Source organism: Lontra canadensis, unplaced genomic scaffold (assembly GCF_010015895.1).
Source record: "Lontra canadensis isolate GAN:19392208 unplaced genomic scaffold, GSC_riverotter_1.0 scaffold38, whole genome shotgun sequence".
In the NCBI taxonomy this organism is placed as follows: Eukaryota; Metazoa; Chordata; class Mammalia; order Carnivora; family Mustelidae; genus Lontra; species Lontra canadensis.
Genome location: NW_022631032.1, coordinates 2,372,511 through 2,398,527, shown reverse-complemented (window position 1 = coordinate 2,398,527; position 26,017 = coordinate 2,372,511). Strand labels below are relative to the sequence as shown.

The window sequence follows — 26,017 nt, the reverse complement described above, 5'->3', positions numbered from 1 at the left end:
ACATGTGGAGATGGGACTCAGATGCTTGCTGGCTCTCCCAAAACTTCTAGCCAGGAGTGGCAGCCCAGGGAGAGCCATATGGCCAGGAGACAACGTGGACAGTTTCTGAGGGCCAGGTCCTGGCCCAGCTTGCTGAGATAAGGCGGACCTCCCAGTTACAAGGTCGAGGATAGTGGGAGTGAGACCCAGCGCTGTGTAAGTGCTGCAAGAATGGAGGGAGGCCTAGAACAGTAGAGGAGCCAGGGAGAGTGGAGCACAGGGAACCTCCACCTCCCCACCCAGAGCAAGGTACATGAACCAAGACCAGCTCCCCACTGCTGCACACCTCTGGACAGGGCAGAGGGATGGCCCCTTCCCTCCTCCAGTGAGTCAGCTGGGAGCCAGTTCTAAATGGAGTAGGGAGTTGGGGGCCTCAGTGGCCTGAGGCCTGGGCTGGTCCCCAACTGTGGCTCTCAGGGAATGGGGCTCTGAGTGGGAACTGCCATTCTGGGCTGGGGAGGGTGCGGGGCAGGTAGGCTTCTGGCCACCTGAGAAGACAGGTCAATGAGCAGCAGAAGTTTCTGATTCCAGGCCTCAACAAGTACTGGTTGTTTCGCTTTATTAAAAAAACAAAGCAACATTTTTCTTAGCACTGACACAAAGGTGGCCCCGTGTTGCTGTCACCTAAAAACCCAACATCACCTAGCATTCACACAGGTCACACTTTCCATGGCTTATAGTTCTGGTGTCACCCCAGTGCAGCATAGCCAAGCAAATACTGTTACTGCACTTAACAAAAAAAGAAAAAAAATCAAACGATCATCAGGTCGGAGAATCACTCAGTGCCTCAGGGGAGAGGGTACAAAGCTTGGCGGTGTCCTCGCCGGTTGCTTCCCCAGCACGGTGACTAGGACACCTTGGGATGGCAGGACTGTGGCCAGGATACTACCAGGGGCCTCCTTGGTGGCTGGGAGATGGAAGGGATCCGCCCCCACGGCTGGGGGCGGAGCACCAGGAACCAGCCTGTCATCGACGTCCCCAAGGCCCCCGCAGATCCAGCCGCAAATAGCTCCAGACCCACGCGGCTCCCAGTCTTGAGAGGGTGGCTTGCTCGTTTCTCCTTTTTCTTTCCTCAGGGAGCAAAATTCAGAGGAAGAGCTGGCAGTTCTGGAAACTTTTCTGGCTCCCCTGACAACCATGGCAAAAATGGAGTAGAGAAGACCCTCTGAGGCTCGGGAGAGGAGACAGAAGAACCCTTGCCCTGTCCTGAGCTGGAGCAGGCTAAGACCACCTCCTGCTCACCCCTGAGGAGGTGGGGCTCCCTCCCGGCGCCTAACCTGGGCCTGGCACAGCCCGTTCCTGCCTCCTCAGAGAGCTTGGGTGGGCTTGGGTGTCCTCAGAGGCCTGGGCCGCCTGCTGCTCCCGGCCTGGAGTTCTCTGGGCAGTCCTCAAGGCTGAACACTTCAGCCTAGAGACCACTGCTCTGCTAGATGTCTGGGGGCAGCCGTGGGTGTCACATGGGAGTAGGAGGACAGAACACTCTTGAGATGGAAACTCGGGGGAGCTCTGAGGACATGAGGAAAGTCTGAGGAGCCATTTCCTGGGTCTGAGGCACCCTTATGGATTTCACCCTGTGCTCCTGGGCTCCGGCCTCCCTTCCCTCCCAGCCCAGCCCCATCAGGTGTCCAGGGGTCTGGGCCAGGCCAAGCCACAGAAAACAAAGGGCTGTCTGTGCCCAGCAGCTTCACCTCCTGGGCAGGCCTGGTGGAGCCTGATCCGGCGGATGCCTCCAGGGACAGACCCAGAGGCCTGAGGAGGGAGGCTGTGAGCGGCAGTTAGAGCCCAGACAGAGCGGGGCTCGCAGAGGTACTCGGGGCCTGTGCACTGCCTGCAAGGCGAGTGGGAGCCCCCCCCAGCTCGGCAGGGCCGGCCTGGCAGAGGGGGCCGTGTGGGAAGCCCGGCTCAGCCTGTTTCCTTGGTAACTGGCCTTTTCCAATCCGCAGCCTGGTGAGGCGGGGTGGTGGGAGCCCGCCAGCCCGTGGGTGCGGCGTGACTGGGAGGCCGGCCAGCGGGCGCCTCAGGTAGCCGCGGGCCAGGTGGTGCCGGGGAGGCGGGGGCTGCTTCACGCGGGAGCCCTGCTCGCGTCCAACTCGGCTGCAGGCGGGGGCCCCTTCCTTTCACATTCGCTTTTATTCCGGTTTGAAGCAATCACAGCAGCTTCTCCCGGTGCCGGCATCGCAGCTCCGGGGAGCTCCAGGGTTTCTCACCCGTCCTCTTCCATCCCCCGCGGCACCCGGAACAGGGAGAACAGCTTATTTATAGACATTTCAGAGTAGGTTTCCATTCCAAGGGAGGGCCGGGCTTGCCCGGGGCTGCTTCAGAGGGTGGGTTGCAGGAGGCCGGCAGGGAGGCCCAGCAGGAGCAGCGACAGCAGCAGCAGGGACAGCCCGGGGGCCAGGGCCGCTGCGAGAGCAAACACACGGGGTCAGGGCCTCCGAGGGCGCCTGGAACAGCATTTGCAGGCAGCTGGCACTGGCGCTCCCATCGTGACCCAGGGGGTGTTTCTGTGCCTTCGACTCACCCAGGCTCCCCTTTTCTGCCCTATTGCAGTTTTTCTTTATATATTCATTCCTTTCAAAATGAGACCTCATTGTAAGTATGGGGCTGCCTCAGTCCTCTCTGCACCATTCCTTGTAGCCTTCCTTTCCTTTACCCAGGTCCCTCTGAGTTACACGGGCACTACTTCTGCTCTATCTGCGGCTCTCCAGCTCAGACCACCCTCCCACCACGCCCACCTCACCTTGATCTTCTGGAGCCACCCAGGGCATCCATGAATTCACTCAAGGATTGGGGGTGCAAGGCCATGAGGGATGCTGGGTAGGGGAGGGGCATGTGGCGGGAACACCTGCTCTTCCTCTGGAAAGGCGTAACCGGCCTGCCCTCCAGGCCAGGCCCTACCTGCGCCTGAGCACTGCTGGGACAGCATGCCTTCCAGAGCCGCCACGTAGGCAGGGCCCAGCCAGTCCCGGTAGGTGGTTTTCTCCCCAACAGGCACTGCCCGGATCGTGGCATCCTTGAAAAGCAGGTCTTGGCCATGATAGTTGGAGGAGTCGAACATTTTGAAGCCATTCTTATTGTGGTCATCTCCAAACAGGTCCTGAAAGCACCACAGGCAGACCCGCCTTTCATCTGGGCTTGCCCACTGCTACTCGGGGGCCGCTTGCTGTTCACGGCTCTGACACCGTGAACCAATGAGGACCTTCAGGGCACTGAGGCTGACCTGACAGCGTAAGCCCAACCACTCACTGAGCTGTCCTCAAAGGGGATCTGAGTAGATCTACGACAGCAGCTACCCCAGTAAGAAGGTTCAAAGTGGGCACCCATCTTTCAGTGGGGGGGGGGCTCATGGATGCTCGAGATTCTGAGGACAGGACAGCCTCTCTCCAGGAAAATGTGCATTGCCACGGGGTTCTTCCCCACATCACATCCAAGGGGAGAAGGGGAGAGAGGAGGGGAGGTGGGAGACAGGTGGGGAGGTGGGAGGTGGAAGTGGAAGTGGGGGGTGGCTGGGAACGAAGGGCCCTGTTGTCAGACTGTCTGGGTTCCTTCCAGATGTATATGAACGTCCAGCCAACAGGATTTGCAGAGGGACTAGATGTAGAATGCTAGAGAAAGACAGGCGTTCAAGAGGACTCCTGAGGAAATGGGAAGTCTGGAGGTGCCACTCAGAGCAGCTGGGCAGGCCAGCTACAGGCTTGTTTGGGCCGAGGAGCCTGTTAGAAATCCTAGTAGAAAGTCAAGCAGACAGTTGGTTCAAGATGGAAGGGTGGGATGAAGGCAGGGCGGAGGCTGTGTTTGGAAGCTGTCCATATACAGATGGCTTTTAACAACATGGGGCTGGGGGTTGTCAACAGGAGAGCAGGCGCAGGTGAAGGGTTTGGAGTGGAGCCCTGGGACACTCCGTGGTTACAAGCCAGGAAATGAGAAGCGGCTACCAAGCCTGAGAGGAGAGCCAAGCGGGTGTGGCCCCAGAGCCAAGGGGACAAGTTCCTCCAGCAGGTGGGAGCTGTGGTCAGTGCTGCTGAAGGGTCAGGGAGATGTGGGCTCAGAAACAGCCACTGGACTTAGCACCACACACCCCCATGATCTTGCTCAGGACAGGTCCGGCTGAGAAGGAAACATTAATAAAGCAGGACACAGAAGGGATAGTAAAGGAATGGCCTGATTAAGTGAGAATCTCTTAATCTGAACTTGCCCGCAGCTTTGCTCTGGGTATGCTGAGGCACTGAGGGACCCAGCTCAACTCATCACCCACCCCCCCCAGGGATGAAACCCTGCCCTGGCTCACCTGGGCCTTGTCCAGCAGTCCATACACGGTGAAGATGTTGGTGTCCGGCCGGACCATAACGGCGTGGGATGGCATCTGTGCCAGATTGCAGGCTGCAAACTGGGACATCTCAGCCCGGGCCCCATTGGGACACAGCAGCTCATAGTCCTCTGACCTTAGCTGGGCAGCCCAGGGCTCAGAATTATGGCCTGAAGGGAGGGAGCAGAGGGACAGAGGAAGAGAGAGGTTGCTCTCCTCCTGGATCCCCAAATCCTTGGCCACGTCTGGCCAGCTTCCCAACTCCATTCCCCAACTGCTCTGCTCCTCTGCCAGGACCTGGGATCCCAGAGGGGCTGCTAACACTGGTCGGAACCACTGCAGGTAGAGCACCTAAAATGACGCAGGCATTTTACAAGCACCGGCTCTAGCCTGAAGACAGTAACACCAAGGGAGTGTGACCACCCCCCATTTCACAGGTGGAAAAACTAAGACTCTTAATCAGTCCCAGGCAAAGAGCCCCATCTGGGTGTTCCATGTCTTGGGCCTGGTACGGCTCGGGTGGGGCCCACAAAACTGTTTTAAACCAGCAACCCATTGAGGCTGAAGCAGGGGGTCACAAGGGCTTCCTGAGAAACACTGCTCTTGGGAATCACGTTAGTTTTCTGTCTTCAGGTACTGACTCAATAGCCACCCTCTTCCCATTTCCAGAAGAATTCCACGTGGGCCCTCAAGTAGAGATAAAAATAAAGGGAAAGGAGTGGCCTTGGGAGGTGGGGGCCTCCCTGCAGGTGAATCTTTAAAGGGCCCCTCCCAAGCCTATCACAGGACTGCAGAGGGCTACGGCCAGACAGGGCTCATTGGCTCCTGAGGGAGCCCACAGCTCCCTCCTCCTGAAGATCATCCCAACTGTCCTCAATGGGAGCTGGGCATGGGTGAGGGGTGGTGGCAACAGGGCCTGGGAGCCCTCTCAGCCTAGGTGACCTTCACAGGTAGGGTGGGATCCAAGTTTTGAAATCCTAATGTTTTTTCCTTGCGTGTCTTGCTTCTTCTCCACCAGTCTCCTCTTCCCCTTCGGACCACATTATGCCTTTCTGCACGGAGTTTTTGGAAAGAATTTCTCAGTGAGGAAGACTGAGCCTCCAGCATTTGGGGTTCCAAAGCCTGCATGGAGGCACTGTACGGAGAAAGACCAGCAAGTGCTGGAGGCAAGGTGGAACAGGAGCAGGGAGGGAAGTGAGGCACGCTTAGAGGGCCCCGCACCCTGACAGGACCCAGGTGTGGGCTCGGGGGGGGGCCTGGAGCATACAGTTTCAGGGTGCTTTTTCCCAGGTAGGGCCCAGGAAGATGACTGCAGAGAAAAAGCCACCCATGTGATGGGAATGGGGGCACGCCCTGCCTGGCATGGCCTACTGGGGGCAGTGATTTCCCTGCATGAGGAACTGACCTGTTCAGGACTGAAGCCCGGATGCTGATGTGGGCTGAGGACCCCGCCACTCCCACCACACACCTTGGTGCTCCATCAATGCCCCCGAAGGAATCTCTCCCCATTGACAGAGGTGGAGTTTCTGCCGTCTTGGTGGAATGGAGATTTGGTTTCTAGACTGGTCAAGACTGTCATGTGTCCTACAGACCTGGACATGTGGCCCGAGGTCTGTTCTGAGAGGACCTTGGAGTCCCTGGGATCCCCCATGGGCAGAGCCTTTTAGCCTCTGTCTTCCCCAGCTGCTGTTCCACCCCAATCCTAGCAGGACCCGGGGCCTGAACCATGCTGTAGATGGGGAACAGCTCTTGGAGGATCCAGCTCTCTCTGGCCCCAGCCTCTCCACCTCTGCCCAGTCACATACCATTTGTGTTCTCGAAGACAGTCGTGTGCTTGACGAAGGCGACGTCCCCTGCATTCTCAGCTAGGCACCTGCCATGGGAGAGGCCAAGGCCAGTGTTGGCAGGAGGGCCTGGCCTCTGCAGTGGCCCTAGGCATCCCCTACCCCAAGGTGGCCATGGTACCTGAAGGCGCCGCTGTAGCCGTAGTACCTCTCCTGGCTGTTGCCCACGCACTTGTTTCGGCCCTGCTCATCCCCCACACAGAGCGCGCACAGTGGGGATGGGTAATTCTTGGCATTGTTCACAGGCACACAGCTTGCGCTGAAGAACTCGCTTACAGCTGGGGCGGGGGTCAGGGGGAGGGCTGAGTCGAGGGGCCATCAGAGGGAAGGGCAGCAGGGATGGGAGGGCCTCCCCCACCCCCAGGTCTGCCCACTCTGCCTGGCCTTGTGTCTCCAGGGCATCCATCAGCTCCACTGCCCACCCCAGCTCAGAGGGGCCCATCTCCTCCTGTGAGCGCTGCAGGGATCAGGGAACTACAGTGGCTGTCCAGATACAGGAACCCCACGCACCACTTCTGGGTTAGCAGTCACCTAGACTTCCCTTGGACTCTCTCAGGGATGGGGAACTCACTACCTCATAAGCTCTTCTGTTCCAGTCAGGGCAACTGCCCAGCTGTAGAGGAGTGGGAGCGGCCAACCCTAACACTCCATGTATGCTTGTGGAGGTGGATTAAGAAAAAATGTGGTTTTTTTCCTGAGGTGCCAGACAGGACAGAGGTGTGTGCACAGTCAGCCCAGGATCTTGCCAGCTTCCTACTGCCTTCCTTTCCCCATGACTGTATGTGATTTAACACATGGTGGGGGGGCTGGTTATGGCATATGGTAGCTGCTTGGTAAATGTGTCTTCTTCAGCACTTACACAGATGGCTGGCCACTTTCCATAAAGGTCCCCAAGACGCCCAGTGGCTGCCAGGATATGGGGACAGCCCCATGACTGGACAGTGACCCAGCCAGGCCCAGAGCCCAGGCACGCCACCTGTTCCTCATGCCTGCTCGAGCCAGTCCCCCTCTGGGTAAGTGGCAGGGGGCACCATGGCACCCCGCACAGAACCAAACAGACCCCCGCAGATGGTTACGAATGTGGCCAACAATATTTTCCAACCTTCCCAAGAGAACGGGGCACATCAAGGATGAAGAGAAAATCTCTCTGGGCGGCTCTGTGGGCTCCTGCTGGGAGACAGCTCCCGGGCCCTCAGACACCCACACCCTACCCCCACCAAGGAGTTCGCACATGTGCATCCCTGCAGAGGGCAGTACCTGTGAGGACGTCACAGTTCTTGGGCCGGATGAAGCCCCTCTGCACCAGGGCACCCACGGGGATGTCCCAGCCCGCGGGGCTGTGGAACCCAGAGTGGCAGGATCGTTTGCCTCGGAGCTCGTCCAGGGTGAAGGCGTAGGAGCTGTTCCGCTTTACCACAGCCACCACGAAGTAGGAGTTGCTACTGTCCTCCGCTGTGGGGAGGGGACGCCAGTGAGGCCTCTCACTTGTGCGTTCCTGGCCTGGCCAGGCAAGAGCCTGGGGCCGGTCCCTGGGAGCCTTCAACCCACTCCCTAGGGCGCCTGCTGCCTCAAGCTATGGTCCCACCCCGTGCACCTCTCCCCGCTTAGTGTCCCAACCCCAGAGGCACACCCAGCAGTGGGATCCCTGCTTGTCCCCCAACCAAGGCTGAGAAGCAGCCCTTGGCTCCCCTTTTCAGAGTTCTGTCTCCCCCAACCTGTCCCCCATCATTCCTCACCCGAAGGGATTTTTCTTTCCTTACACCCAGGTGGTGTTTTTCTCACCTCCTGGGAGAAAGGTGGAGGCACAGCTGAGGGCCACAGAAGCATTTTTCCTAAGCCCAGAGACTCTTCACATCCAAGTGAAAGGACCTGAAGTCACCACTTAAGAGGACAGAGCACCAAGAGCCCAGCCCAGGCCACTGGAAGGGGGCGGTTCCCCAGGGCCATCTTCTATGAGCCCCAATACTAGGCGGGAAAGGCAGAGGAGGCCCTCTCGTTGAGGGGGTGGCAAATACTCTTTTTGTACGACCTGGCTTAGCCGTATAAAACAGTTTTTGTATTTTTAAAGGGTTGTAAAAAAAGTAATAATAAAAAACCCCAAAACCACTAATGAACATGTGGCCTGCAAAGCCTAACATGTTTACTCTCTGACCTCTTACAGAAAGTTTGCCTACAGGCTGCCTGGGTGGCTCAGTGAGTTAAGCCTATGCCTTTAGCTCAGGTCATGATCTCAGGGTTCTAGGATCGAGTCCCACATCAGGTTCTCTGGTAGGCAGGGAGCCTGCTCCCTCCTCTCTCTCTACTTGTCATCTCTGTCAAATAAATAAAATCTTAAAAAAAAAAAAAAAAGTTTGCCCATACCTGCCGGGCTTTTAATGATTTGATGGGGAAACTAAGGCCTGAGGCAGGAGGGCTTGCCTGTGACAGAAAGCAACCCATCCCGGAGAAAGACCATGAAGGGGAGCTTGGGAAAAGGGCCCAGGGGGTGCGGGGGGGTGCGGGGGGGGGGGGGGGAAGACTGAGGATATCTAGATGAAACTCTCAGCTGCCTCCTAGCAGTGAATGGGGCCAGGACCCTATACTCACGGGCATAGTGCTCCCCTGCCGCTGGGACCAGGCCATGTTTCTTTCCTGCTGTGTAGATGTCTTCGCCCTTCAGGGTCACTGCATCGATTTGCCCATTCTGAAGGGGGACAAGAAAGAGCGACTGGGCAGGGGAAGTGTCGGGACCTGACAGAGGTGCTAGGGTTGGGTATCTCGGGCTCTCTCCCCTGGGGACCCCTTCCCCCTCCTTGTGGGATGTGTGGGCCAGAGAGGGGTTTGGAAGACCAGAGACGGGAAAAGTAGCTGGCACTAGCACTTCATCCCTGGGGGGCTGCTGCTCCTATTGTCAGAACTGTGCACTATCCCTTCCCTCCCCAGAGACTGCAGCCCACAGACACCTGGGGTGCCATGCTGTATCCCCCCACCCCCGGCCAAGGGCTGGCCCACCACACAAGCCAGTACATATTTGCTGAATGCCGATGCGAGTACGTGAAGGAGCCAGGCCTCAATAGACAGCAGTTTCGCGGTTAAAGCTCTGCTCCAGGGAGCAGGAAGGGCCAAGGGCTCTCTCCTCTCCACCTGCCTGAAGCCCCCTGGTCTCCCCCGTCCACCCTTTCTCGCCCATTCTGAAGCCTCTGGACAGGTTGCCCCTCCAGGTTAATAAATGAGATACAGTAGTGCGACAAACCCCAAGGGAAAAAAGGGGTGGGGCAGGGGGAGAGAGGGGACACCTGCTTCCCAGGAAGGTGCCCCAGGCCATTCGGGCCCAGAAGCATGAAGCTGTGATGCTGGAGTTAACAGGCAGTGGCCTTAATTTCTGAGCCCAGAGAGTCCACCTCTGGGGGCCCTCTCTTCCCCCAACCCAGGACTCCATGCCACTGTGGGGTCAGGGTGGAACCCAGTAAGGCTGACAGCCCTCTTCTGCGGACCACTGTGGCTTGGAAGCACATGGGAGTCAGAGGTCCACTGGACACCACCCCGAGAGCCTGAGAACGAAGCATCTCTGAGTCTCTTGCCGGAGTTCTCAAGGAACCACCCAGTCTGCTCCTTTTCTGATTGGACAGTCCCTTGGCCCTGTTTGAGTTTAGACAGAGAAAAGGCTCTTGCCCATAGGGAGCTGAACCCTCCCTCCTGCATCTCTCCCTGTTTTCTAGCCCATGGACCCAACCCCCGCACCACCCCCCAACAGGACAGCCTGCCCTCCCCCTCCAGTCTCCCCTTCCTCCATTCCAGCTGAGCACCCCTCCCTCAGCACTACCTGTGGTCAGGGTCAGGCCAGCCTCCTTGGGCCCCTGGGGCAAGGGGCTCCCCACCCTGAGCTGGGGGACTGTGAGCAGGTGGCTTCTCCAACCTCTGCCAGCTTCAGGTTCCTGGCAGTGGTCACACCCACCCCGTGCTGCTGTGAGGGTTAAGGGAAGGGGTCCACGGGATGTCTTGGCACAGTGTGCGGCACATGGCACTCGCATGCTTGTGAGGCCGTCCTCTATCGTGATCCTGGCCTCCTGTTATTTCTGCCCACTCTTCTCTTCTTGGTCTCTAAGTCAATGGGGGACAGTGTGGACACTCCCGAGGGGCAGTGGTCTACCTGCGCTCAGGGACTGCCCCGAGAAGGGCTCCTCATCGTAACCCCATAGGCTCCACATACTCGCTCATAAAAAAGAGGAGGGAGGGGGCTCCTGGGTGATACAGTCTGTTCAGTGTCCCACTCTTGGTTTTGACTCAAGTCATGATCTCAAGATCCTGAGATCTAGCCCCATGTTGGGCTTAGCACAAAGTCTGCTTGAGACATTCCCCCTCTCCCTCTGCCCCTCCTCCTGCTCATTTGCTCTCTAAAAATAAGTAAATAAAATCATAAAAAATCGAAAGAGAAGGGAGGAGTACAGGAACCAGGGGGCTGCTGGGACACCTTTGACCACTGTAGCCACCTTGCCTTCAGGGCCCCAGGGTCCCCTCCACGCTCTGGCCTCAGTTTCCTGTCAGAGAAGCACAGCAGGGCAGGGCCCTTACCTGCAGCTGCCGAGGCGATCAGTGGGTGCCAAAGGCCATGTAATGGGCCATGACAAGCTTAGAAACAAGGACTAGGATGGAGTACGATGGAAACTACCAGAGTCCATTGTACTTAGGGAGGGTCGGTAGTGTTTCGTTTCATGCCTCTCTACTGAAGGCCACAGGACAAGCAGTGTCTCTCTGGGCCCCTCTCCAATGTTCCTTCTGCTCTCAGCTCACCCATTCAGGGAGGAAAGGTTCCCGAGTTCCCTGAAAGTAAACAGCCCCCCACCCCCACCCTCCTCCCTTGAGGTGGGGTGGCTGGTCCCTGCCAGTCCTTCCTCCTCCCTTTTCTGAGGTTGGCACAGGAAACTGCCTATGCTTCAGACCGGGTGGCACAGGGCAAGGGCAAGGACATCCTGGGCACAGCCATCGCCTGCCCCCCCAGCCCACTCTGTGCCCCTGGGCATGGCCCCCACCTGGATCCATTCCATGCAGTGCTGGGGAGACTCGGCCGACACACACTGGATCTCTGGCTTGAGCCTCTGCCGGCTGAAGGCCACAGCCATGTCTCCACACTTCTGGATCTCGGGAGTGGACAGCACACACCAGCGCAGATAGTGAGGCAGCCCTGTGTGTGAGAGAGAGCTTGTGGTCACCACCACACTCACCTGCTTCAGGGGCTGGTCCCGAGCATGGCCTGCGGGGTGGAGTCATGGGGGCTTATACCTCAGTAGGGAGAGCTTGGAGTCAGGCCCAAGGGAAACTCTGGTTCTTTCCCTCATTAGCTATGAAAAGGAAGTCATTTTACCCTCTGATTCTGTTTCCTCTCAAAGAAAGGGGATAACTGTGCCTCTTTCACTGGGCTGTGAGAAAGCCTGAGGGGATATCATGGCTGTCGTGTGTCTGAGTAGCACGCCGTCTCCCTGGCTATAGGCGGCAGAAGGCAAAAAGCCCACAGTAGACCAACAATGGTCCAGTCAACAGACAACACCCAAGCCAGGGCCTTTGCCATGGGGTGGGTAGGAGGAGGCGTGAGGCACTGAGGAGAGAGCATGCTGGGACTTGATGACTTCCGTGTGGATAGGCAGGGAGATGCTTCCAAGACACGGCCTGATGGTCTGGATCCTACCCCTTGGAGCTGATGGGGCATCCGGGATACAGCAGGCCGTCCATCTCTGGAGAAGCTTCCTTTCCAAACCCCTAGAGGCAGGGAGGTAGAGGCCAAGGGGCACAGCCTCTGGGGTAAGTGTCCTTTCCCAGCTGCCTCTCCAGAAAGCACTGCATGCCTGTGGTCAGGCTGGGCTGGAGCTTGTGGAACAAGGGACAGGTGGACTTACGGTTGGGGTCACAGAGGAGGCCCTTCATGGCGTGCAGGTACTCGCGGCCCAGCCAGGCCTCATAGGTCTGTGTGGCGATGGGCACCAGCTCGGAGGTGGAGTCTTTGAAGAGCAGGTCCTTCTGGCCGTAGGCCTTGGAGCTGAACATCTGGAAGCTGCTGCTCTCACGGCTGAAGAGACGCTGTGTGTCGGGGACAGGAGAGGGGGCTGGGGAGGTGTGGCCAGTGGGGAGGGCGGCATGTCCCTTCCTCTCAGATCAGCCTGTGGCTCCTCTGGCCAGGCACCCCCACCCACATCCTCTGTGCTTCCCCAGTGCACTCTGCCTTGTCAACACTGAGGGCCCAGGGGTGGAATGGGACTGAGGTATTGGGACGGGGCTGGCCATGGTGGCACAGGTTGGGTGCAAACATACCTAGAGCTGGAGAGCCCAGAGATTGTTGTGCTTGTAAGTATCAACTTAACAGTACTCACATTTAATCAATGGTGTCCTTTGACATTTGTTGGCTTTGTCGTTTTGTTCATGGGCTCATAGACTCTGGATTTACTTCTTAAGAGCCACAAACATGAGCAGCTCTCTTGGAAGGGTTCCCGGGTCCCCGGTCTGCCTCTCTGGCTAGCCCTCCTCGCTCCTGTCTCTGGCTGCCAGCTCACACCCTTGGTCCCTCCTTCACACTAAGGCTGGACACTATAGGGACCTCCCTAGCTGTGGTCTGGCCCAGGGGAGGGTCTCTGAGTCCTGCCCACTCTTAGCCTGGTTGGCCAGCCCAGTGATGGCTCTAGCTGAGCTTCTACCCTGGCAAGAGACAAGGAGGTTCGGTACCATCCGGAAAGCCGTGCAAGGGTGGGGGGTGCCCTGAACTCACCTGGCCTTCATTGAGCAGCCGGAACATGAGGCCCCCATCTGCATCCGCCCGCATCACCACAGCATGAGCAGGCACCCGGGCCAGGTGACATCGCCTCCACTCGGTGACATCAGCCCGGCTGCCATCCCGGCATAGCAGCTCAAAGTCCCGGGACAGCAGTGCCTGGCCCCAGGAGGGAAGAGTTTTCCCTGGGAATATGGGAAGGCTGTGGTGAGCCAACTTCTGCCCTCGGAGGAGTATGGGAAGGGCCTCAGAAAGGCCCAGGAAAGGGTGGGGAGGGCCACAGACTCACGGTGAAAACAAACTCTTCTAGGAGGTGAAGACCCAGAGCTGGGAATGACAAGGAGCTTGGGGACTGCATTCCACAAGACCAGATATCTCAAGAGACTGTCATTGTTGACTTGCATTTCCAAACCCTTACCAGTTTCCATAAAACTTATACTGGCTTAGACATACGTGGCTTAGAGGTATGTGATGGTAATACAGCACGTGTAAACAGGCCTGTTCATTAACATTAAGACTGAGAGACTTGGGAGCTTAGGGAGAGAGAATGTGCCAGGAGGTCCCTGCTGCTCTTGGACACTCAATTAGACTCTACGCAGGTGGCAAGGGCCACGGCAGGAATACAGCCGGACAGAATGGACCAAGAACGGTAGCCCAAGAGAAAAGGGTAGCTCTCTCCAAAACTTTGTCCATGCATTAATCCAGTATTACTCTATTCGTGTTTCAGGATATTTACTCCAAGTCGTTTTTTCTATTTTCTAACCATTTCTAACACAGTTAAGGACTATCCAATAGGCAATCTTGTATCCTGCTACCCCCTTTTTTTTTTTAAGATTTTATTTATTTGACAGACAGAGATCACAAGTAGGCAGAGAGGCAGGCAGAGAGAGGAGGAAGCAGGCTCCCTGCTGAGCAGAAAGCCCAATGTGGGGCTCAATCCCAGGACCCTGAGATCATGACCTGAGCGGAGCAGAGGCTTAACCCACAGCTGCTCCTACTACTTTTTTAAAAGGTTTATTTGAGAGAGAGAGAGGGCAGCGAAGGGCAGAGGGAGAGAATCCCAAGCAGACTCCCTGAGCACGGAAGGCTCTATCTCACGACCCATGAAATCATCTTCTGAGCCAAAATCATGAGTCAGACACACAACTCAATGAGCCACCCAGGCGCCCCACTACTTTTTTTAAAAAGAAATTATTTAAGTAATCTCTACACCCAATGTGAGGCTTGAACTCATGACCCCAGATCAAGAGTTACACACTCCACCAACTGAGCCAGCCAGGAGCCCCTTGCACCCTACTTTTTTTTTCCACTTGTCATTTTAAAGTATTTTCCCCACCTTTTTGGAAATTTTCCATAAAACTCATTTATAATAGAAAGCCAGATTTATTTGAAAGGGTGATTACGGACACCAGATAGGAATATTAAGAAGTCTAATTTTAAAAAACTGTACCTCAACAAATGGTCTTATAGAACAACATTTTTAAGACTTTTAAAATTTTCAAATGAGGACGATAAGCCTCTACTAGGAAATAGAAGGGGTAAAAATAATTCGTGGGGTCATGAAAACTCTTCACTCCCAAACCCCAAAACTGAGAGTTATAGTTTGGAAGCCTCCACGGAGGTCACGTTTAAGATCTGTGTGATGGTTTCGAGCATTCTTAGCAATCACTCTGTGTCATTCTTGCCTCCCTCCCCAGCTCTCTACTTTTCATCTGCTGCAAAGCCTTTGTATGGAGCTCTGGGGATGGTCTGGCCTTCCCCCATGACACAAATGCACCGTTTAGGTATTGCAATCTGCCACTCCTGTTCTTCCAACAGTTGCAATGTCAATTATCTTACCAATCTTTTGCATAAAGATAGTCTTTAAAAAATTATCTCCTTAGACTTCCTTAAATTATCAACATTTTATCCTATTAATTAAAATTCCAAAAGATTTTATCTGTCAGATACAGAGGGAGAGAGCGCGCGCCGCACAAGCTGGGGAAGGAGCAGTGGGGGAGGGAGAAGCAGACTCTCCCCTCTGAGCCAGGAGCCCAACACAGGACTTGATCCCAGGCCCCTGGGATTGAGATCTGGATGCTCAACCAACTAAGCCATCCAGGCACCCCTACCATCAACATTTTGCAAAAGCTGATTTTAGGGGCACCTGGGTGGCTCAGTTGGTTAAGCATCTGACACTCGATTTCAGCTCAGGTCATAGTCTTGGGGGCACGGATCTAGCCCTGCACTGCCTTCTGTACTCAGTGGGAGTCTGCTTGAGATTCTTTCTCTCCCTCTCCCTCTGCCTCCACCGCCCCCCCTTAAAATAAATAATAAATGAATAAATAAATTTAAAAAACAGCAAACTTTAACCCAATACACCCCTATTCTTTCTCCAACTTTGACTTTTTCCCCTGCTTGATCTTGAGGCCCAAGTCCTGGCTGCCCATTTCCTTCATCATCCTGCCCTGGAGATAATCCTATGTGCTTCCTTCTTTTTCAAATCCTTTCTCTCTTTCAAATCTGGTTCATATTGTTTGCCTTCTTGAATGTCAGACCACATGATAGACCTTCTGCTTTTAAAGGTAAAGGTTATGATTAAAAAAAAAAAAGATTATGATTAAAAAAAAAAAGACAATGATCAGACATTATTGAACAGGCAAAACTAGAGAGACAAAAGTGACTGGTGAATGCCAGAAGGGGGCATCAAGGAACTTACAGGGTGGAAGGTTAGTCACAATCACTATTTGCAGTGGTAATTATGCACCTGTGTTTTTGCTGAAACTCAACAGACCTGTAGTTCAAAGAGCGCATTTTGTTGCATGCAAATTGTATCTCAACTTAAATAAATGATCCTTATGCAAATCCAAATTGGGGCATGTTCTATAAAGTAACTAGCCTGATTCTTCAAACATGTCAATGCCACAAAAACAAAGATCGAGAAACTGCTCAGCAGTTACAGGAAACTAAAAAGACCTACAACTAATTACCGTGTGTGATCACAGATTAGGTCCTGGACCTGAAAAAAATTGCTACAAAGGAGAGAATTGGGCTAAGTAGTGAATCGATTATGTGCTATAGAGTAGATAATGGTATTTTTGTCAATGTTACAATTACTGAATTTGGTAACGGTGCTGTGACTAGGTCCACATCTCCTTGTTTTTAAGAGATACACACTAAAATATTAAAGGGCGTGATGCAGGCAATGTATTCTCAAAAAAAGAATACATATGAATATAGAAGAAAATGATAAATCCAACATGGCAAATTCTTAAAGTTGGAATCTGGGTAAAAAAAAATATATGTGGGTGGGAGGTTGCCTGGGTGGCTCAGTTGGTTTAGCATGTCTCTTATTTTGGCTCAGGTCACGATCTCAGGATGGAGAGCAGGCTCTGGGCTTAATGGGGAGTCTGCTTGAGATTCTCTCCCTCTCCCTCTGCTCCTCCCCTACTCTCTCTAAAAATAAATCAATCTTTGGAAAAAATGGGAGTTCTCTGGGGCACCTGGGTGGCTCAGTGGGTTAAGCTGCTGCCTTTGGCTCAGGTCATGATCTCAGGGTCCTGGGATCGAGTCCCGCATCGGGCTCTCTGCTCAGCAGGGAGCCTGCTTCCCTCTCTCTCTCTCTCTCTCTCTCTGCCTGCCTCTCTACTTGTGATCTCTGTCAAATCAATAAATTTAAAAAAAAAGGGAGTTCTCTGAATTATTCTTGCAACTTTTCTAAAGCTCAATTATTGCAAAATTAAAAAAACTAAATGACAATAAATGGATCTACACATAACACTAACCCCCATTTACTACGATCTCCTTACAGGATCAGGAATGGATGGCTTCTCCAGATAACTAGAGGAGGAAGGGTAGATGAGGATTCATGCAGAGACTTGCAAATAATTCTGCACAACTGGGACCCAGTCTTCAAGTGGAAGCCAATGCCAGACACAAACCAGAGCAGGGCAGCCGTGTCCACCAGCCCCCCTCGCCCCACGGAGCCATTTGAACTCCACTCAGAACACCCATCTCTTCCTTCCAGGGACAGCTACAGGGCCCAAGATGCTGCTCCCCGGGGCTGGCCCCTCCCACTCACCATCCGTGTTCTCCAGCACGGTGCTGTGTTTCACGAAGGCCACATCCCCGGCCCCTTCCGCCAGGCACCTGTGGACAGAACTGTGAGCCTGGGCGGGGCTGAGCTCCTCTGCCCTCTGGGAAGCCTGTTCTGGAATGGAGGGGTCTGTCCTGGTGGGCCCATTTGGCGCCCCAGCCAGCTCTCTAGGTGGAAATACTGAGGGCAAGATGCTTAGAGGGGCTCTGCAATCTTCCATTCCAAGCCCTGCTGAACAAGCCCTGTCCTCATCTGTGGACAGAGGCAGCTGTCCCACAGCTGCTGGGGACTCTTCTGGCCCCATGGACAGCTTAGCCAAAGTACCAGCTCTAATCAGGTGCAGAGGGGAGGCCAGCCCCGAGGACCAAGATGTCAGGGTTCCTGCCACATTTTGCCATGCTCCCCACCCTCCCTGCTGGTCTGAGGCACCAGAATGGGGACTTGAAAGTGGCAAAAGGCTGTTTTTGCCATTTTCTTCTAAGTCCTCATCTCTAAAAATACCAAACATGTTGACTTTGTGAGCAAACCCAGCCTGGCATATTCCAGTTGGACGTTTTTAAACTAAGCAGGCACATGAACTATATAAAGGGCGCTTTGAGGAGATGCAGCCAACGGGCCACTCCCCTGGGGCCCTCGCAGTGCCCTGCTGTTTTCCACCCTCCCTGTGGCCTCCAGGGCCCCCACTCTGCTCCTCCCACCCCTGCCCTCTCACCGGAAGGCCCCGCTGTAGTCGTAGTATCTCTCCAGGTGGCTCTTGTCACACACCCCCTCCCCAGCAGCATTGCCCCGGCACAGGCGACAGAGGGACTCTGAGTAGCTCGTCTCTCCAGCCCCCGGCACACAGCTACCCCCAAAATAGTCGCTGACAGCTGTAGGGTGGAGGAGGGAGAGGGAGGCCCGTCAGCCACCCACCAGCCCCCCCCCCCCCAGGAGGGCTCACCCTCCTCAGGCTGCAGCGGGGCTGGGCCCCCCAGGGATGTGCCGGCCCCTCCCAGCTTCAGTCTGAGCAAAAAACGGGGGAATGGGACGGGCCAGTGATTCCCAAACTGGGGCCACAAAAGCAGCAAGGGGCGTTGAAGTGGTGTTATTTTAAAATGGCTCAAGGGAAGGAAACAGTTATCCCCAAACCGCTACATACAACGACTCTTGCATACATACTGTTCCCACTGCAGGTTTCGCTTCCAGTCAGTTATATGTAATTGATGACAGTGGGGGAAAAAAAATTATGACGTAATGCCTACAATTTCATACACAAAGCTTTTCAAAACAGGAGGAGGGCAGGGGTATGGGTAGGAAGGCCTCAATGGGGAAGTGGTCAGATCTGCGTGGTCCCGGGAGCCCTGCCAGCGCTGTGACCCAGCATCCCCGCTGTGCACAACCATTCATCTTGTGCTCGGGTCTCCTCAGTGTCACATAAGGTGAGCAGGACTCTGGTGCACCAGCCCGCTAGATCCAGCTCTGCCCCAGTGGGCTGCCTTTCCTGGTTTTCTTTTGGCATCATCCCAGGGGATTGGAAATTCAATACATGCGCCAACTGACCGCCAGACCACCCGTCCCCGGCCACTGTCTGAGAGGACCGGGCCTCCACGCTCCCGTGGGTCGAGCTGGTTGACGTGGTAGCTGCAGCTGCTGGGGGCAGTGTATGAATGTGTCTACGCACAGTCACGTGCTTTTCGGGCTTGTGCATGCGTGTGCACACAGCGGTTTGTGTGTAGGTGCGTGCACGTGCCCACAACCAACAGCAAGGTGCTCCCAAGGGGCATGAAGTCGAGCTCGTAATAACAGCAGCTCTGTGCAGCGAGGATGTACTCAGGGACACACATCGCATGGAAATGTCCTCTGAGCTCTTGCAGCCTGGCAGCACCACAGCCTGGGGACTCTGCGTTGACCGGTTTGACAGATGGGGCACTGAAGTTCAACAGGGCAGAGTCGTGTACTTGAAGGCGGCCATGCTGGGAAGGGCCGACATGTACCACTCTCCGACAGCGAAGTCTGGGCTCTCCCACGGGCTCTCCCACCAACTCCCAGCCCCTGAATTACTGGTCACTGAGGGGACAAACCAGGAGGCAACACTCATGGACGAACTGTTGGGGGTGTGAGTATGACCCCCCAGAGGGCAGTTCACAAATGTGGCTGTCAGAGGTCAGGGGCCACATCACGTTCTGGAGCACCCTGTGGACAGATTGTCAGAGCAGGGTGGCCAGGAGAAGCCCAAAGCAGAACAAGCAGGAGTTGAGCCCCGGGCCCTGGGCTGACGGCTAGGGACTCCAGCCAGGAACGTGGGGCTTCAGCTCACTCCCCCAGCGTGTGTTATTCTCAACAACCCCTCTCGGATCCCTCTCAACTCTCACCGGAGAACGTTCTAGTGGCAGGACACCCTCTTCTCACTCTAAGTGAATCAACTGGGGAGCCGTAGGTCTCTCCCCAGTTGTGAGCTTTCTGGGTGCAAGCTGGCAGCTTGTTTGGGGTCCTGAAAAAAATTTCTCATCTGTCTGAGGACGTGTTTCTGGAAAAAGAGACCTGCACAGGTCTGCAGCAGGTGAGAGCTGCTCCCTGGGCATCACCCCCTCCCAGCTGTGGGTGGGCCTATGCTTGGCTGTGTCCTAGGGTCCTGAAAGGAGTCAGAGGGAGGGTCATTATCAACTACCCCCAAAGGCTGCTCCACCAGAGCTTTAATGTGACCGCCCCAGGCTGGCCAGCACTAACAAGGAAGGGGTGACACCACCACCTGGGGGTCAGGGAGGCCCTGGAGGAGGTGCGATGGTGCTGCTCCTTAATTATGGGAGGCTCAAGGGGAGCCCAAGGGAGGTCACCCGTCAGGGGAAGTCAGGGCAGTGGCCAGGAAGGAGACCCAGCGCCCCTGCAGGGGAAGCTCCTGTGGGGCCCCAAGCCCTTACCCTTGAGCACGTCGCAACCCATGACAGACAGGCGGCCGCTCTCCACCAGGTAGCCCACCGGCACGTTCCAGCCCACCGTCCTGTTGATGCCCGTGTGACAGGACTTCACACCTCTCAAGGTGTTGATGGTCACCTGGGAGCCCCTCTTGACCACAGCAACAGCGTAGTAAGAGGTGCCGACCTCTAGAAGGAGGGATAGGAGAGGAGTGAGGGTGGCAGGGGAGAAGCCATGAGGGGGGCTGAACGCAGGTGCGAAGGCTGTGGGAGACAGGTGTGTATGCGTGCACATGTGTGTGCACAGCTACCTGGGCACGTGTGCACATGCATCCAAGTGTGCAGGGATGTACACAAGCACGTGTACACGTTCTTCCCGGCTGCTGGGAGCACAAGTGGGTACAATCCACGTTTCAGCATGAGACCCCAGTCCCCTCCTGTCTGACGTGGTGGACACCATCCCCAGAGGCTCATTCCTCTCCTTTCCTTCCCGTCAGCGGGCACTTGGCTAAGTCTACATCTGTCAGTGGGGCTCTGTAGCCACACAGAAAGCAGAAGCAGCCTGCAAGTCTTGTGTTCTCCCAAGTCCAGGCCCCCTGGGGGAATGCAGAGGGATGGAGGGGGTGCTATCTGGTTATGGGGAGAAAGTGGTGGGAGGAGCATGTGGGGCAGGCAGGATCTTCACCTCATTAGGTGCTGAGAATGTAGGGAGGAGGAGGGAGGGGGAAAGGGCAGGGAGAGGAGGAAAGAGAATGTATTAAACTATCAATATTCCAATCACTCAGAACCGTGAATGGGATGTATGTGGGTGGGTGGCCCTGCAAAAGATTCCCCTGGGCCAAATGTGACCCACAATGGGCCATTCAGGCAAGACAGGGATGACTCATCCACGGGGACTGATGACCAGAGGCATCACATCCTCCCTCACCACAGTCACCCCGCCCCCCGCCACTACCCTGTAGTGGTGGGATGGCCACAGTCAGAATGAAGTGGACTTCTAGAAAACAAAGCCAGTGCTATTTCTTGCACAGCTGAGCTAACCCCCCGCCAACCTAAGGAGCCTGGCCTGTCCCCACAATCTGATGGACCCACCATGCCCTTTCTTTCTGATTCCTGGAACATACCAAATTCTGTCCTGCCTGGGACCCTCATCAGGGTTCAGCTGCAAGGTCACTTCAGAGAAGTGAGGTGCCTTCTTGTCTGCTCTCTTTCAGTAGGTTTCCCCACATTCCTTCCTTTCTTCCTGTGGCCTTTACTTCCTCCACAGCACCTCCCACACTGGTAACTACGCTTCTTTGTATTTATTTGTTCACTACCTGACTCCTGCTCTCTGAGGGCAGGAACTGGCTCTCTTTTGCTTAGGACTCTGTACTCATAACTGGCATGCAGCAGGGGCTCAAAAGTGTGCTTAATTAAAGAGGGCCACTGAGGCAGGGCAGTTCCTGGCCTCTGAGTGAAAAGGCTGGCTGGGTTAGACGGTGTCCTGTGTGATCTGATGGTCATCAGTTCACCAAGCAGCCCAGTGAGGCCCTGTGCCGGGTACCGGGTACCAGGTACCAGGTACCAGCAGCTTTACAGAGAGGAGCACCAGGCCCTTCCTCAAGGGACTCACTGCAGTGGGGACAAAGACAAAAAAGCAGGAGAGGACAGATCTTAACAGTGTTGAGTCAGAGCTCCGGGAAAGCAGGAAAGAGAAGCCCTTTCGGCGGAGCTCTCAGGGGTGACAGCAAGCTGGGCTGTGACAGGGGCTAGTCCTCTGGACAACAGAGGTGGGGGGCGGAGCTCTAAAGGGCAGGCTAAATTAGAGGCATGTGTTTGGTGAGGTGCAGGAACTAGGGGAAAGGAACTCCTACTTCTAAGCACACACCACAGGTCAGGTGTGCCCATGCTGACTCATCTGGTCTGTGTGACAGGAAAGTGTCACTGTCCCCATTTTCCAGTCAGGGAAGGAAGGCTGTTCAAAGTCACAGAGGCTCACAGGAATGGGTAGAACTGGGATGCGTTCTTCCTTTGTTGGGCTCTCAGGTCCTCATCAACTCCTCTGCCCTATTCCTCCTCCACGTTGCTTCTGACAGGGCTCCTGAACTTCGGCCCAACTCTGGCAGACATGGGGCAGCCCCTCAGTGAGAGCTTGTGGGTGCAAGTTACAGGGGTGATGGGCTCCCCACAGGAAGAACGGACTCTGGTCAGCCCTCTGTCTCTGGCAACCCTGCTCTGAGGGGGGTATCAAGAGAGACTTAGCAGCAGGGGTATCTGTAGGTTTGTCTGGCCTGGATCCCAGGACTGTTCTGGGGACAGGGCTCCTGAACAGCTTGAGGGCTGTCGGGTTAGGCCAGGCTCAACAAGGACACACTGCAGAGAGACAGCCTCTTCTCCTCCCCCCCCCGCCCCGCCCTCTGACCTTGATCATATACTTCGCCCACCACGGGCTTCAGGCCGTGCTCCTTCCCTGCCGCATAAATGGCTCCTCCATCCAAGGTGATGGCGTCAGCCTCCCGGGTCTGCTGGGAACATGCGGGTCAGTGCAGGCTGGCCACCCTGGCCCATTCAGCCAGGAGCTCAGGGGCATCCATTAGTCTGCCCAGGGCCCCCTGCAAAGCCACAGAGATCCACGCTGGTCCTGTCCGTCTGGCCCAGGAACCCTGCCCTGGCTTGGCCTTGTACCACCAGGGCCTAGAAGGCTTACCCTTTGGGGTCCTAGGTGACAGCTCTCCTGGGCTGAGGGCTTGCCTTGTTTTTCTAATTATGTTATTTAAAAATGAGTAATTTTCTAGGGCTTCTAATGGCTTTCCATAGTTAAAAAAAAAAAAGGCCATTCAAAATGGCACATAGTAAAAAGGGAATCTCCCTCTTTTGCCTATTTCTCAGAGCCGACTCCACTGTTAACCTGTTTCTCAGGTTTTCCAGGATGCAGACTGAGACCCATAAATGCCCTCTTCATTTTTTTCCCTTTTCATTTCAGACACAAATGGCAGTATGCTCTTGGTGTCCTGAGGTGCGTGATAAAATTCTAGTTCAGTGTAATTGCTTTCCTCACCATGGAGCCTACCTAAGCCCACAGCCCGTGTGTGACTTGGATGAGGTCTGGGGAGAAATCAAGGGCCGAGCTGAAGTGAAAACCCAGGTCCCCAGGCTTCCGTCCATACCCCGTCTTGCCACCAAAGTCCGAGCTCTGAGTAGCATTAGGGCTAGCTGAGCAGATCTGCGGCCTAGCACTTCTTTGCAACCCCCCTTCACTCACCCAGGCTGGGGGGGCCCCATTCCTCCTTCCTGAGAAACTGCATAAGCCCCATTCTGGAAATCCACCCCCGAGAGGTCTTTTGTCTGGGCTCCCCTTGGTGGGGTGGGTAGTGTCCCCACTCTAGCAGGGGCCTGGTGGAAGGGAAACTCTGCCTCTTCGATACCTTTCCCTGCTGGGGCCCATCTGAGCCAGGGCCCTCCTTCCTGTGGCCTCCCAGTGCCTGGGCTGGGTGCTGGCAGGAAACAAGCCAGCCCTTGTTGCCTGGGGAACTCCAGAGAGCCTCAGCCTGGCCCTGGCAGGGGAAGTCAGCACCCTTCTCTGTGAATGATGCTGTTGTGTGCTCCCTCCTGAGTCAGAGACCTCCTGTCTGGCGGAGTGAGGGGCTGGGACTCACCGCAATGAGCTGGATGCAGTGGTCCACTGAGGTGCCCTGGGTACACACAACGGGTGGCTGGATCCCGGCCTCTTGGAAGGCTTTGCTCATGTCACTGCATTTCTGCTGCTCTGGGTCTGAGGTGGTGCACCACCGCACTTCCATCCCGCTGAGCGCTGGGGGCACGGACCCATGAGGCCCAGAGGCCCAGTGCCCCTAGCATCCCCAGCCCCTGCCCCAGACCCCCCAGAAGCTATGTGACCCCCCTGAGCACGCATAGCCAGTCCCGCGCAATAGGCCTGCCCTCCCACTGGGAGATCTGAGGCAAAAAGAGGTGTCACAGACTACAGAGGTCTGTGCATGTAGGGACATGCATCCCTGCACTTGGGGCATATGGGGTGGCTCAGGACCCGGAACTTTACAGAGGCCAAGGGAGGGGTGGGGGGGGGGTGCGTCTCCTAGGGTAGCACTCAGCTAGTCCCAAGCCTGCTCACTGGCCTGGAGGGCAGCCTGCAGGGTGGAAAGAGGCTGAGGAGTCTTGTCTGGTTCCGTGACCAGGCAAGTTCCTGCTCCTGTTCTGTCCCCTTTGGGCCTCTGTGTCCTCCAACCAGAGGGCAGTAGGGTCTCTGACTCAGTGTTCCTCAGCCCTCCTCACCAACTGGGAATTGAGACTGGGAGGTGGTGGCGGTGGCCCTCAAGGAGCCTAGCGGCCTCCTGGAGCGTGTGATTACAAACCCTAGCCTCAGGCTCCCCTACCCCTGCCTAGGGGAAGCTGAGAAATCAGCAGGTTGAGCTCAAGTTTCTGCTCCTGGAGAAGGAGCTGGTGACTTTGGGCAACTTATTTGAGCTCTCTGAACTTGCTTTGTCATCTGAGAGCACGGATGAGAAAATCCATCTTCCGTGCTGAAGAAAACCTACGTAGAAAGCCAGGAGGCATAGGTCCTCAGTGGCCTTTTGCTTAGATCCCTCCTCCCAGTGGGGACCCTATGGGTCCTGGCATCTGACCAGGTCAGAGTCCCAGAGAGCTCCCAGCCTGGGGGCCCGGCAAAAGTGGCGCCAGATTTCCTTGGGGTGGATGCCTTTGCAGACCCAAGCTCCTCCATCCACTACTCATGTGGCCCAGCTTTGGGTCCAGTTCCGGGCCCCCAGGGACCAGGCCATCCTCTTGTGGCAGCCTGTCCTTCCCAACCCCACCCCAGGGGTCAAGACTGCAAGTTCTCCCACAGCCTACCTTTTGTGACTGAACTCCCCACAGCACCCTGTAATGTGAAATGGCCTCCCCCTCTCCAGAGCCCCAGGACTGCCCCTTGGTAGGCTGGGCGGGCAACTGCAGAATTGGGACCGCGGTTGCGGGTCCAGGGTATTCGTGAGGTCAGAGCGGTGAGGCCGTCGGTGTCCGGCGACCCTGCCAGCAGCTCCCCGAGGCCCAACCTCACCCCTCACTGCGCTGGGCCCTGCCTGCCTTGGGAGGGGGCGGTGCAGACACGAGGAGAAGACCCAGCAGCACCTTCCTCCTCCTTGCACCTTGCAGGGCGCCCTGAGGCTGGCTCCCGGTTGCATCTTCCGCCCCTCCCTTCCAGTCCCTTAGAATCTTCTCTGACGGGAGAAGCAAAGGGGCTCTGGCCCCCAAGCCCTCCTGGAGCGTCCACGCCTATCAAAAGCGTCCATCCTCCCAGCTCTCCTCCTGACCCTCTAAGGCTCTCCCCCCTCCACCCCTCCGACTGCTCCACTCTTTGGCCAGTCAGAAGGCCCGCTTTGTCAAGACCCATGTCAATGCCGTTTCCTCTAAGACGTCCCAGGCAGCTGAGGTCAGAGTTAGTTCCCTCGGCCGCCTTCAGCTGTGGTTGGCGCCGTTCTACGCCTCCCCCCTTTCCGGGGCGATACGGATTCAGGACACACTTCCTCTCCTGCTCCCAAGGCCAGGCGGCCGGACCTCACCTGTGCGCAGAGCGAGGAAGAGCCACAGGACCACGCTTCGGCCCCGCATGGCGCGGTAGTGAGCTAGCTGGGGCCGAGGTGCCTGCAGGCGGGTCTACCTCTAGGTCTGCCCGGGGCCGCAGCAGTCGGGGCTTTCCCCCTCCCTCCTCCTTAGCGCGGGCCTGCCCCTACTTAAGCGCGGCCGGGGCGTGCCTTGGCGGGGTCCACGCCCCTGGGGCACATCCGCCCACCCCAGGCGGGACACCTGGGAGGACCACGCGGGTCTTGGCCCTCTCTCTGGCGCCCCCTGCTGGAATCTCTGCCGCCCTTAGTGACCGAGTCTAGCCGCTGGCACTCGGGGTCCCTGGTGCTCCTCTGTCCCTGAATGTCAGGTGCCTGTTGTCTGGGGGTCTGATTACCCCAGTTCACAGGCTGTTCTAGAGTGCTCTCCCCTCAACCATCCGCCCCTCCCCTTGTTCTAGAAGGATCCTTAATATCATGTGCAACTGAAGAGGGAGAAGCTCAGATTTGGAAGGAAGAAGTCGATTCCCAGAGCCTGAACTGCAAGCTGAAAGACCAGAACATTCATTCACCA

The 26,017-nt window shown here is 56.1% G+C and overlaps 1 protein-coding gene across 1 annotated transcript; it reads right to left on the bottom strand.

Annotated features, from left to right (window-relative positions):
- Positions 1–2,309: 2,309 nt before the first annotated feature.
- On the bottom strand, positions 2,310–25,492 carry MELTF (melanotransferrin). Its single transcript, XM_032869334.1, has 16 exons — positions 25,444–25,492; positions 23,527–23,681; positions 22,293–22,392; positions 19,898–20,080; positions 17,713–17,869; positions 16,986–17,053; positions 12,923–13,110; positions 12,060–12,240; positions 11,199–11,350; positions 8,776–8,872; positions 7,447–7,641; positions 6,311–6,467; positions 6,151–6,218; positions 4,328–4,515; positions 2,938–3,136; positions 2,310–2,442 (listed from the first exon to the last, which is right to left on the bottom strand). The coding sequence occupies exons 1-16, from the start codon at positions 25,490–25,492 to the stop codon at positions 2,357–2,359; spliced, it is 2,223 nt and encodes a 740-aa protein (XP_032725225.1). The 3' UTR covers positions 2,310–2,356.
- Positions 25,493–26,017: the final 525 nt, after the last annotated feature.